Here is a 13829-nt window from a genome sequence, read left to right as displayed (position 1 = left end):
CTATGGATTAGATTCTTAGAAGTGTGTGTGTGTGTGTGTATATATATATCTCAACAATATATATATACACACACACACCCATATACACTATATACATTATAAATATTTCAAGTGCCACCAAATAGCTCTGCAATGATGTAAAGTTAAATGAGAAAATGTGATCAAGACTGGTTAAGCTCTGAGCTTACGATCTCGTGTGAGTATTTAATCAACCCTGTGAAGAATCAGAAACCTGGGTTACAATTCCAGCTCACAACATCATACAGCAGTGTATCAGAGCAGGAAAGAAGACAACAAAGATGTGAGTTACTCTGGTTGTGGAACATGCCTTTGACAATTTTTTTAACTGTTGAGGCCCTAAATTCCTATTATGTAACTCAGTGAATATTTATTGAATGCTCAGTGTCAGGCTCTGCTCTAGGTAATGGGGCTACACTAACAAATAAAAGAAAAAAAGCAAAACAAAACCTGCCTTTACAACTTTACATTCTAGTAGGAGAAACATATAATAAAGAATATACACAATAAATGAGTAAATTAAATAGTGTATTAGAAAATAAGTGCTATGGAGGAAAACATATATCAAGCTAAGGAAATTTGGGAGTAGGTAGGGGAGATTACATTTTTAAGGTGGTCAGGCCAGGTCTCATTGAAAATTGTAACTGGGCAACTTTGAATGCAGTGAATTAGGAGTTTATCTGGAGGAAGATTGCTCCAGCCCAACCCCACCCACAAAAAGCTGGTTCAAAGGCACTGAGACAGGAATGTACCTGTCCTGGTCAAAAAACAGAAAAGAGGCTGAGGAAACGGACAGGGAAGAAAGAGTAGTAGGAAAAGAACTCAGAGAGGTAAGAGGGTGGGGGAGGGCAGTGCAGGCAAATTCTACAGGGCACTGGGAGCCACTAAAAGGACTACCTTTTACTTTAATGAAAAACAGAGCCATCAGCATTATTCCCAATAGCCAAAGGTGGAAGCAACTGAAGAGGATGAACGGATAAACAAAATGTGGTCTATACATACAATGGAAGAGTATTCAGCCTTGAAAATGAATGAAATGCTGACACATGCTACAATGCAGATGAACCCTGAAGACCTCATCAAGCTAAGTGAAATAAGCTAGGCACAAAAGGACAGCTATTGTATCACTCCACTTATATGAAGTCCCTAGGCAGTCATATCCATAAAGTAAATAGTAGTTACCAGGGGCTGGGAGAAGGGGGGAATGAGGAGTTATTGTTTAATGGGTATAGAGTTTCTATTTGTTACGACGAAGAGTCCTGGGGCTGGTTAGTGGTGAGGGTTGCACAACACTGTAAATGAACTTAGTGCCACTGAATTGTTTACTTAAAAAATGGTTAAAAGAGTATGTTTTATGTTATGTACATTTTGCCACGATAAAACAAATTTTAATGGTTGAAAGGGGTAAATTTTATGTTATATATATTTTACCACAATAAAAAAAGAATGAGTTTCTGGGCACCTGGGTGGCTTGGTCAGTTGGGCAGCCAACTCTTGATTTCAGCTCAGGTTATGATCTCAGGGTAATGACACCCAGCTCACCGTTGGGCTCCACACTCACTGGGGAGTCTGCTTCAGGATTCTCTTTCTCCCTCTCCCTCTGCCCCTACCCCAGTTCTCTCTCTCTCTCTTGTTCTCAAATAAATAAATAAATCTTAAAAAGAATGAGCTTCTAAAAAAGGTTGAGATCACTAACCTACCACATAATGATCTATAATAAAATACCACATCGCATGCACACCAGTGTTAGAGAATGAGCTATATGGAATGATTTTTCCAGAAAAATGAACTGTCCCTTTTTCTGAGAAATTATTTTAAAGAATCTTTTTGATGGACTTCCTAAGCAATTACCTATTACCTTTTCCTATGAAACTGAACATTGTGAATATTCCTGATAATTCAATTTCCTATGAAACTGAAGACAGTGAATATTCCTGACAGACTTCTTCCTAAGCAATTACCTACTTACTACCTTTTCCTGTGAAACTGAGTGTAGTGAATACTTCTGATTATATATAATAATTTTACTTTACTCTAATAGTGATATCCTTAGGAGCTCCTAAATTTCAGAGCTGTTAATTAAATGGTCCCCTACTACGTTTTGAGGAATATCAGCCATATTTACTGTCTTCTGTTCCTAACTGTTCATTGTGGTTTTCACTGGTAGCCAATATTTCTCCATACTATTTGCTGCAATATGCCAGGAAACCCAAAAACCATATATATAATGACCTGTAAACATAATAATTAGACTTAAGAGATATCCATAGACATCCTCTTTCATGCTCTAACGTCTTAGACTCAGCATTAACTTTACCTCCATGGCTTTGGTAATGTTGGACAAACTTCCAATTATGACATCAGTCATGATAAGCCAGCAATAGTTTTTCCACAGTAAAGATTTTTCAAAATGTTTTTATTCCCCCCAGGTTAAATTAGGACTAAAAGACAGGGGTAACTTTCACTGAAAATTAAGTTCTTAATAACACTGTATTATTGAGGTTCCTGGACTGGTTTAATGGTGCAACAGATGCTCTGTACCACTATTTTTTCTTTTCACGTTTCAAGTTTTATTTAAAGTTTAGTTCACGTATAGTGTAATACTAGTTTCAGAAGCAGAATCCAGTGATTCATCACTTACATATGGCACCCAGTGCTCATCGCAAGTACCCTCCTTAACACCCATCACCCATTCAGATCCCCCACACCCACCTCCCCTCCACCCATTCAGACCCCCCACACCCACCTCCCCTCCAGCAACCCTCAGTTTGTTCTCTATAGTTAAGAGTTTGTTCTATGGGGTTTTTTCCCCTTTCCCCGAATGCTCATCTGTTTTATTTCTTAAATTCCACATATGATGTACCACTATATTTTTACCAATTAAAATACCCCCATATAAGACTTTTTGATAAATCCAACTTCTTTAGAATCTATTTACCTTAATAATGTCATCAAAAACAGTTCTACACATAAATATCATCTCAGTAAAAGAGAGATTATACAAAAGTATGCTGCTTATGAAGAGTCATAGCCTTCTTCAAATATTAGAAATGTGCCTTACTAAAAAGGTAAAAATTTGAATAACTTACAAAGTACTATTTTAACACCCACATTATAACCTACAAGTCATTAATTTCTTAGGGTCTCTTCAGTCTACATCTAGATAAATAAATGTGTTTGTCTGTGCTGGGGGAGTTTATAAAGGAATAAGGTATAAAATGTCCTATCCCAAAGAAGCTCATATTATTTTGTTATTATGTAAAACAAAAGACAAAATAATCATAAAGCATTAAACACTTATTTTTTGGTGGTCAAGTCTGTTTTATTGCACCTCCTTCTAGGTGAAAGAAATCCTTTCAAATAAGCCAAATGGGTAGATAACAACTGAAGGTTACAAAGAACTGAAGGATGTGTGTTAAAGGAAGGCTAAGAAAAATGATGGAAAGACAGAATAAATGGGAAAAGGCCAAGTCTAACTTAAAAATACCTTAAGTCAAAGCAAGACAGAAGAGGAATTCATTACAGAAGAGACAAAGAACAGAAGTCAAAGAAACAGCTTCCATTGGAAGAGAAGACAAAATAAGAATCAAGAGGATAGACAACAGGTGGTACAGAACATGGTCACAAAGTAAAAAAACCTGAACAAGCAGGGGAATAACTAGGGACTCATATAGGACTTTTCAACTGAAACCAAACTAAGAGCAAGGAAGTGAAGGGTTTGAGACTACAAAAGTTGAAATTACAGGGACTGATGGCTAAAAGTATATTAAATCCAAACATAAGGGCTTTCAAAGGAAGAGCTTCTGGACAGGAAAGTGACAACTTCAGTGTGGTAACATGTGACAAAATGAGTAATATCACAGATGATAATCATCTTCTCTCTTCCATGTATCTGTACATAGAGATCCCAAAGAATCCCTTCTCACTATGCTTAATCCATGTATACATCTGTATTGTTAGTTAATGGAACCTATTTCTGCATAAAGACAGAGTGAGGGAAAGTGGAAGAAAGGGCGAAGGACTGTTCACTGGAGAAATCCCATGGCCCTTTTTCCCCTGGGGTAATGGCAATAAGGGAGCGACTGAAAATCTAATAAAGATTAGACTGTGCTCTGCTTTATCTCTGAAATCAAGTCTGGTGGGTGGCTACCTACTGTGCCAATGGAGCACAACAAGCTGACTAGAGCACCTAGAGTTAAATGAGACAACACTTATGGAATACTTGGAGTCATTCAATATTTACCAACTATATTTACATTTTCTCTATGTATTCTTATATTTTCTGGCTTGAAGATAAATATGATAATACATAATACTCATTGTCAAATAAGTTCAAAGTACTTTGCATAACTAACATTTTTCACTTTTATAGTTCCTTAAGAAGAAAGTAGACATGTACTTTAAAAATATATATTACTAAGAATAACAAAACTGAAGACTTGCCTAAGATTATAACAATTTAAAAACAAATCCAATAATTATACTTCTATTTTATAAATTATCAGACAACATTCCTAAAGTGAAGCGAGTTGAAAAGAATCTTTACATACAACACAAATTACAGAAGGTCGCATATGTGGTGTAGGCACGGAGAGAGGAATTCTAGAGTTGTGCCATCTCATATGGTAGCCACTAGTCAGTCACGTGTAGCCATTTAAGATCTAACTTATTAAAATTAAATTTCAAGTGTGGCTACTATATTGGACAAAGAAAATACAGAACATTTCCATCACTGTGAAGAGTTCTACTGGACAGTGTTGCTCTAATGAAGTGGTGCCTAGTGGGCTTCAGACTAGTGGGGAGACAGCCTACATGGTAGGAATCTGTTACTAATCATCAAGATTTTCTGATCGGAACTATTCACAAAGTCATAATAGACATATATCCTAATAGTAACCCTTAGGTGTGGGAGTGTCTTATAAATCATACAAAAATACTCCTCTTTTGCTTTTTCTTTTTAACTGGGTCTGCCACATTCCCTTGGATTAAGAGACAATACTGAATCAGCATCACTCTTCACTTGGCATGAGATGTTACTGCAGGGCTGCTGTGTGGCTCTCCCGTTTTCAGTGAGAACAGAGTCTGTATTTGGTTTGTATAGAGACAGATCCTCCTGCACAGTCAAAACAATACCTAACCCTAATTTTTTTCAACTTAGACTAAAATTATATTGCATGTTTAAATATTCATTTCCCACCAGAGATTACAATCAACTATATCTTCTATGACTTTTTTGAGACTGACTTTATTTGCAAAAGATTTTTTGATAGTAACATCTGAAACTTTAAAGTCCTAACTATTAAGAAAGATAGATTTCTAAGTGTTTCAAAGACTTATTTTTTGAAAGAATTTTATAGATTCAGAAACTAAGTCAAGCCTTACAGTTAATTTACATATTCAGACAAGTTTTTTCATTTCACATTTTAAATCTGATCTAAGCTCATATACAATCATTTAATAACTTACTTCAAAATTAAGGTCTCGGATCAAAATATCTCCATTTGGCGTTGCTAAAGGAACATGATCAAATCTACAGAGAAAATTGATAAAAAATTACAATTTTATATTAAACATTAAGCAAACATAGCTGAAAGAGAACACTACTATACAGTTTAACAAATGTTTATGGTGCTAAAGAACTTTTCCTATACATACTTTATAATGTTATCAGCATTGATGATTTCTCCAGCACCAGGTATCAAGGGAATGACTTGTGCTCCTTCTTCAACACCTCAAGTGGAAAATAAGTATTAAAGCATCACATTATGTTAGCCAAAACTTAAACTATGTTACCTAGTGCATTTGTATTTACCGCTTTCTTGTTGAGAGACCATTGTGCGCTCATATTTGCCTTGATTTAAATCCTTTAGTACTTGCATTAATTCTGTAATCCGAGCAGTAAAACTGAAATTAAAAAAAAGTCATAATGAAAACTCCAAAGGCCATATCTTTTACTATGATAAAAGATATGATTTTTGTTATTTATTTGAGCTGTAACTGACATATAACATTATGTTCAAAATTCTTATTCAAACTGAACTGAAATTTCTAAAATTATAATTTAGTTTAAATGAAATAACCTAAAAGAAGTCTCATCATCAAAAAGTATGAGTAACAGGGTATGCATGCTTTATTATCATGTTTCAGTAGGAGAGCAGGAACATGAGGATAAGGGAAGAGGTTTCATCGGATCTCCACCTCAACAGATAATTACTTCATTAACAGGTGAGTCAAGAAGGTTGTTTGCCACTAGAATTTCAAGGTTTCTAGTAGATATTACGCAAGGACTAGTGCTAGTACATTCCTCAGACATAGGAAGTATGGACCGAGTTCCTCCTGGAGTGAGCTATAGCCAAGCATAAAGTTAGCCTTCCTGTGTGAGTAAGGCATTTATTACATACATGCCAAATGCCTGCTATCTCCCTGCAAACATGGAAGAATATGGAAGATTCCTCTCTTTCCTACTCAAAAATGCGAGAAAAGATGAAGTGTTCTTAATATTACATAGAAATCACTGTGGCTATAGAGAGAAATCAAAACTAATGCCAAGACATCAAGGAAATAAAAATAATGTGATGGTCAAAGAGAAAGCAATCTACAACAAAGAAGCAAAAGGGAACTTTTTTGTGAAAATCAAGCAGAAACCTCCTGAAGGAACAGAAGCACCCCATCTACCATGAACCGTAAAGGCATAAGAAAAGTTATTAACAAGTAGGAAGAATGTCCACATTCTCAAGAGACTCCTCAGAGTAGTTGACAATCTCCTCCATCTTGCCATGAAAACCTAAACTGCCAAAAAAGCGGAGGAATAAAGAAGAAATATGCAGATGAGTCACAGGTCTGGGAAGGATCTGAAGTAATCCAATTTCTTCAGATGTACTTTATACATTATGGTGTTTTTTTATGCCATACCAAGCCCTTTATATTAGATCTTAAAATACTGAAATACTTAATTCCATATTACAATCTAAGAACAATTTTACTAGACAGAATGACCATATTTGCAATTGCATCTACAGACACCACAAGGTGACTTTTCACTTTTTTTCCCATTAAAATCAACTTCGTCTTTATCTTTTGCTAGTTGCCAGTTTCAAAAACCTAAGGGAAAAAAATACAGTGAAGGACAAAAAAGTTCAAATATAAATATTCTATTAACTTAATTTCCCATGAATTAAGAAAAGACTGCCACGACTTAACATTTCCTAACTTACTGAATACTAGTATCCATGAAGCAGACAGCTTGAGAACCACCAACCTGGTTGAAGACTCAAAAACAGACCTCATAAGGAAACATGAAAAGTTCCCTCTCAGAGAAAAATCTTCCTCAATTTTCCTATCAAAATCAACTTGCAGGAATGGGAAATGGGGCTTCAGTTGACCCGTATCTTAACCTCAACTGAGCACAATCATTAAGTATAACATATTTTTAAAACTTATTTGCTGCAATTGCTCAGTATTACTAATCTTACTTACCCAGCCAATCTAGTCATTTCACGGCCAGCCAAAACTATCCGACCCAGAGCTTGAGACATTCGCAAAAGCATTCTTCCACTTTGGTAGTAATCCTTAAACAGAAATAAATACTAGTTTTCACTTATATTTCTAAGACTAAAAACTAGCTTTTATTTGTTTTTATATTTAAATTTTAATTTATTATGACTATGATTACTAATACTTTACCTCTAGAAGTTCTGAATGTGTACTCTTGAGATGTCGAGGATGAGACAAATCTAGGAAAGGACGACTTACAACTACGTAACCAACAACAGTGGCAAAATCTGAAACAAGACAGTTAAGACTTAAACATTAACAATACTTCACTTTCTCCACAAATTTCATTCCACTATCTCTTTTAAAGCATACTTACATTTGGCAACTATGCTATCAATGAAGCCCATAGAAAACCGAAACAAAATAAAATTATGGAGATGCTCCACCTGGCAGAAAGCAAAAGAAAAAAATATGTATTTTATGTGTATTTAAAAATATGAATCTACCCTGAAAATAGAAGTCTGCATAATTTATTTGTTCCACAAATACTTACTGAAAATTAAAAAAACTGTTTATTTATTCCACAAATACTGCCTATGATTTCTGATTATAGTATACATCACATTTCATGCACAATACTTATTACAGAGCAGATGCCAAATACTTTATGAAACCATTTTTATGCAAACAGAATGGAAATTACATATAAATGTTAATGGTATCATTTGTATATAATACCGTATTCACAATATTATCAGATACATACATGCTAAAACTGATCAATAATCAAAACAATAACAATAAAACAGAAGGATGAGCTGTTTAGGTAGAACACTAGCTGTCTAGACTGGCTCTCAGTGCTTTGCTTTAGTTGGAGACATCCGGTCTATGCTTTCCCTAAGAATCTTATTACACTTCATCTGAACCAAGTGCTAATGTCATCAATGTAGTACAGCCTTAGTCTGCAGCTTTAATCGAGCATGCAATACCTCAAAATTACAAGTCTAAAAATGTTTTATATTCTGCCTTTTCAGTGTTCTCAACTTTTCCATCTATCAGATTATTCAAGGCCCTGCATGATCTGGCACCAGGCTCTATTCTAAACTTAATCTGCCTCTCTGTTGTTCCTTCTCATTGAGCTCCAGAAATATTGGTTCCTCAAACTGCCTTAAGGCTTTCCTCTTGCTGTTCCCTCTGCCAGGAACACTGCTGTCCTAGACAGTTCTATTTTGTGACTAACTCCCTCATTCCATGTGGGTTTTTGATAAAATGTCACCTCCTCAAGAAAGACCTTGCTACCCTACCTAAAATAGCTAGACAACCACCCCATCACACTGCACCATGTCATCCCATTTTATTTTTGGTCATAGAATTCATTACTACTCAGAATCATATAAAATATTCAGTTGTTGTTTATTGTCTTCTCCACTAAAATATGAGTTTCCTGAGTACAGGGTGGCTTCCTCTTAGTATCTTTTGCAAAAGCACAATGACTGAAATATTTATTCAATGAATGCCATGTGTTACATGCTGTGCTCAATGCTGGAGATACAACAATGAATAAAACAGACAAGGTCCCTGAGCTCATGACATTTACATTTTAATGAAAGAGACAAACTAGAAAACAAATAAGATAATTATAAATTGCAACACATCTTTTAAGGAAACGGATCATTGAACTGGGAAGTAACTAGTGGAGGCCATTTTAGACAGACTAGCCAGAGAAAGCAAGGCCACAGTAAGTTGTTAACTTTGGGGCTAAAATCTAAAGGATAAGAATAAGCAAGCCATGTAAAGAGTGATGAACAGCAGTTTCCTGGAAAATTACCTTAAATGCATTTTATTAGTGAGCACTATCAAAGTTCAGTCATGTTAAATATAAATAAGACAAAAATCCAATTTCTAAAATAACTTACTTTTTTTAAGATTTACTGATTTATTTTAGAGAGGGAGAGGGAGAAACAGAATGTGAGCATATGTGAGTGGGGGGAGGGGCAGAGGGAAAGAATCTTCACGCAAACCAACCCCTCTGGAACACGGAGCCCCAATGTGCTACTCAATCCCACAACCCATGAGATCATGACCTGAGCCACAGTCGGATGCTCAACCGACTAAGCCACCCAGGTGCCCCTGAAATCATTTAAAATGACTATTTCTTTAAGCTTTTTAAATCATCTCAAATATCATATTTAATGTCACAAGCTTCCGTTAAAATGAAAGCTCCTTAGACTCAGGATTTTGTACATCATGTCCACCACTGTTATTACTAGCACCTGAAACAAGCACAGGCATCAGATGGCACTCAGTATCTTTTAAATGAAGTAATACAATTACTTGATTTCAAATTTTCCAAATGGCAAGAAAATAAAAACTGATACATACACAGTTTTCACAAGAAACAATGTTTTAAACTCCAAATCAAGGGTCAACAAACTATGGCCCACAATCCAAATTTCACCCTGCCATTTATTTTTATAAAAAGTATTATTGGAACATAGCTACACCTACTTATTTACATAGAGTATATGGCTACTTTTGAGTGTCAATACAGACCATAAGGTCTGAAAAGCCTGAACTACATATGTACTATCTTGTCTTTTATAGAAATAGTTTGCTGACCCCTACTCTAAATAACGACCATCATAGTATCTTCAAGAATGCTACAGAAACAAAAGAATTTATCACTAAATTAAACTCCTAAGCAAACTCTAAAAATATAATTATTTTAATAAATCAACCTATTTTTGTAACTGGGCAGCTTAATACATTGATATGACAGTTTTTATTCTTTTATTATGAAAATACAGTATAAAAATAATTCATAGTTACTTAAAAATAAATATCTTAAAGATTAAGGATATATACCTATATAGACAGATATAGATCAGCATAGGCAAAAAAAATCTTTCCATAAATACATGAGCCTCAAACATGCTATCTTACCAGTTTTCGGAAGACTGAGTGGATAGTCTGCTTTTCTCTCTTATTTCCATTGTAAAAGGCAACTTCTTCACTATTAAAGAAAATAATTTAGTAACTAATTTTAATATTACTGGTACCTGAAAAATAATTGAGATACAGTATTTGATGACTGAATATTTTATTTAAATGGATACTTAAGAGTATGAGCTTAATGGGTGCGTCAGGCCACAGTTCTGAACCTGCGACCCTGCTCCTAGCTCAGCCGATCAGAGGGCACAAGAATACACACCTAACTGCATCACAGACTGAACAGCAGCCACATGTTGCGTATGCCATATATAGCCCGGTTGGAAAAGATGTGCTGGGCTAGTTCTCAGAAATTTAATTAATTTAATTTAATAAGAAATAAGAAGGAAGTTGCTATGACATATAGGTAGGCAGGCCTAGAACAGCCATTATAGATGACAAACGGGGTACAGACCCTACAGGAGGGTGAGGAGAAAACAACAGCTAAGAGAAGCTATGGAGTAATGCCATGACATACAGCCTTTGAAAGACTGAAAAACAAACCAAGTCTAAATGACTTCACAGTGCCATGTTCTAGAAGTCCCGGCTGCACAGTCATTCTTATGCTGGGAATCCCCCCATATCCTCACAACAACTCCCCTTTTCTTAAGCTGGCCTGAATAGCTCCATAAGGGCCACAAGAATCTTGACTAGAAGAAAAGGGGCATTCTTACAGATGAAGAACGGTTCAGTGTAGTTAAGAAAAGTCTGTCAAAGTCATATAGCGAGCAAGTCAAGCAGCTGAGACTGTAACTCATATCTGACTCTAAAGTCTAGTCTTTCCACTCCCTATTCAGTATGATGTAAACATTCCCAGAAAAATAACTCTTAGAGCAAAGTAAAGATTTACAGAGGAGTCTAGAGGGCACAGTTTAAAAGCCTTCGATAAACACCCAATATTTCTTTAAAGTCTCTTTTTTCCTCTTAAAAATGTATGTGAATTTCATATCCTACTCCAAAATGTACCTGCATTTTTTTCCATTATAAAAACAAGGTAGCTCTTGCCTCAAACCCTTCAAACAAAATTAACTTTGTATAAAGATGAATCATGTTTCACCTGTATTTCACCATTTCCTTGACACAACAATACAGAGCCCCAGGGTATCACAATTCCAATTTAAGAAACAATTCTTTTTTTTTTTTTTTTTAAGATTTTATTTATTCACCTGACAGAGAGAGAGACAGCCAGTGAGAGAGGGAACACAAGCAGGGGGAGTGGGAGAGGAAGAAGCAGGCTCATAGCAGAGGAGCCTGATGTGGGGCTCGATCCCGTAACGCCAGGATCACGCCCTGAGCCGAAGGCAGACGCCTAACCGCTGTGCCACCCAGGCGCCCCTAAGAAACAATTCTATACCTATAATTACTTTTGTCACTTCCTTCTACCTCCTCTGCACATTTAACCCTATGGAGGAAGATGAGATGAACATTTTACTTCTGACTCATTTTAGCCCCAGTAAAACCTGAAAGGGCAAAAACATCCCAGAATACTATGGCTGCCTATCCATCACTGATTCTCTTCCACATCCTTCTTCCTATGTAAGAGAACTCCAATTTTCTTAGTTACCTCATACCCCTTCTTATGCACACAAATGGTTTAGGAATGGCCTCAACCCCATCTACAAGGAATGAGTTCCATTTGGTCTAAGCCAATCACTTGGCTGTGATTACTTCAGGCATGAACAAGTGATCACTCTGGCCAATGAGAGATGAAACAAAGTCAGGGGTGGGGCTTCTGGGAAAGTTTCCCTGCTCTCTTGAAGAGATGGCCTGTTTTTATTTCTGGGCTTTTTATAGGGGAGGAGGGCTGGTGAGATCTGAAACTGCTTTTGCCATCTTGTGATCATAAGAAAAATTAGGCTGAGGAAAGGGGCAACATACAAAGGAGAGCTGAGCCACGAGAACATCAAAGAGCCAGAGCCTTGATCATGCTGTGCCTGGAATGGGGCTATCTTAAGAGTTCTAATGTCTAGTAGTAAAGGTCCTTATTGTTATAGCTACCTGAGTCAGGGTTTTCTGTTTCTTGCAAAAGAAAGCATTCTAGCTGATACCATCTTTCATTCACTTGGCAAATTACCTCTCCACTTAACGAACTGTCTATTCCTTCACCTCCCTACAGCATAAAACCCTATTTAAAATTGGTACCATTTTAGCAATATAAGGAAATAAAGGAAGGAGGAACTGTTAAGAGTAATTTTCTAAGTAATTTTCTAAATGCTTTAGAGTACTAAATAAAGATTAGGACCCTCAAAATGACTTAAGGTTTACAGATCAATACATGAGAAAATGTACCAAGTACCTACTACATATCAAAACTTATGCTGGGGGGCGCCTGGGTGGCACAGCGGTAAAGCGTCTGCCTTCGGCTCAGGGCGTGATCCCAGCGTTGTGGGATCAAGCCCCACGTCAGGCTCCTCCGCTGGGAGCCTGCTTCTTCCTCTCCCACTCCCCCTGCTTGTGTTCCCTCTCTCGCTGGCTGTCTCTATCTCTGTCAAATAAATAAATAAAATCTTAAAAAAAACAAAAAAAACCTATGCTGGAAGCTTTGTATGTATTTCATATTTAATCCTCACAATAGTCCTATATTCTCTATTATAAACAAGAAAAGTGAAGCTATAACTAACTTTCCACAAATCATATAATATATAATTGATAAGTGGAGGAAGCAGATTTTGAAACTAGTTAGGCTGGCTCCAAAGCCGAATACTTTTTCTTCCTATTTTGGAAACTATCTGGAAAATAGGTAGAGACTCATGCAGGGAGACTGAATTACTGAGCATACACAGTCTCAAAATAAAAGTATTTGTGGATAAACGGAGACAGAATTTTCTTTGAGGAAGTATTATAAGTAAATGAATTTGAATTGTATTTTGAGTGTGTTTAAAGTAAAATTAATAGAAAATTAGTCAATAAAAGAGATGAAGAAGTGAACCACGGATACTACGCAGTTAAGAAAAAGAGAAACGTTGAAGACTGCTACTTTATAAAACTGGTATTTTTCATAATTGGTTATTCAAAAGAGGTAAATACACACACACACACACACAATTTTGGTAACAGTGTCTCCCAGACTTTTTGGAATTAACTTATATGACATCAATATTCATAAAAACAAACTTTTAGTATAGCTAAATTTAATACATTTCTTCTTACCTGTTTGTGATGAGCCGGGAATTAACGAACCTATACTCTCCCTCATACTTTTGCTCAGTTATTGTCATCTTACCAATGGGTCTTCTAAGTCGAGTTAGGAGTAGCCCAGAAACAATCAAGTAGGCCATCATACTTGTTGGACCCTATTATTATTGGAAAAGAATATACAAAGTTTAAGG

At 36.1% G+C, this 13829-nt stretch overlaps 1 protein-coding gene across 4 annotated transcripts in view; it reads right to left on the bottom strand.

Moving 5' to 3' along the window:
• ABCD3 (ATP binding cassette subfamily D member 3) overlaps positions 1 to 13829 on the bottom strand; it is a 74446-nt gene that overhangs the window by 14764 nt on the left and 45853 nt on the right. For 3 of the 4 annotated variants that reach the window (XM_045801743.2, XM_045801740.2, XM_045801745.2), the window contains exons 9-16: positions 13651 to 13793; positions 10456 to 10525; positions 7889 to 7958; positions 7702 to 7799; positions 7495 to 7586; positions 5831 to 5922; positions 5674 to 5749; positions 5485 to 5548 (exon numbers count right to left, since the gene is read on the bottom strand). In XM_045801743.2, coding sequence (XP_045657699.1) covers positions 5485 to 5548; positions 5674 to 5749; positions 5831 to 5922; positions 7495 to 7586; positions 7702 to 7799; positions 7889 to 7958; positions 10456 to 10525; positions 13651 to 13793 — 705 coding nt within the window. The remainder of the gene's footprint in view (positions 1 to 5484; positions 5549 to 5673; positions 5750 to 5830; positions 5923 to 7494; positions 7587 to 7701; positions 7800 to 7888; positions 7959 to 10455; positions 10526 to 13650; positions 13794 to 13829) is intronic. The other variant, XM_045801744.2, reaches the window with a different exon arrangement.

The sequence above is a fragment of the Ursus americanus genome, chromosome 12 (assembly GCF_024610735.1).
Source record: "Ursus americanus isolate L20-20 chromosome 12, mUrsAme1.1.p, whole genome shotgun sequence".
Classification (NCBI taxonomy): Eukaryota; Metazoa; Chordata; class Mammalia; order Carnivora; family Ursidae; genus Ursus; species Ursus americanus.
The sequence above is the reverse complement of the archived record's forward strand: the minus strand, read 5'-3'. Positions and strand labels throughout refer to the sequence as shown.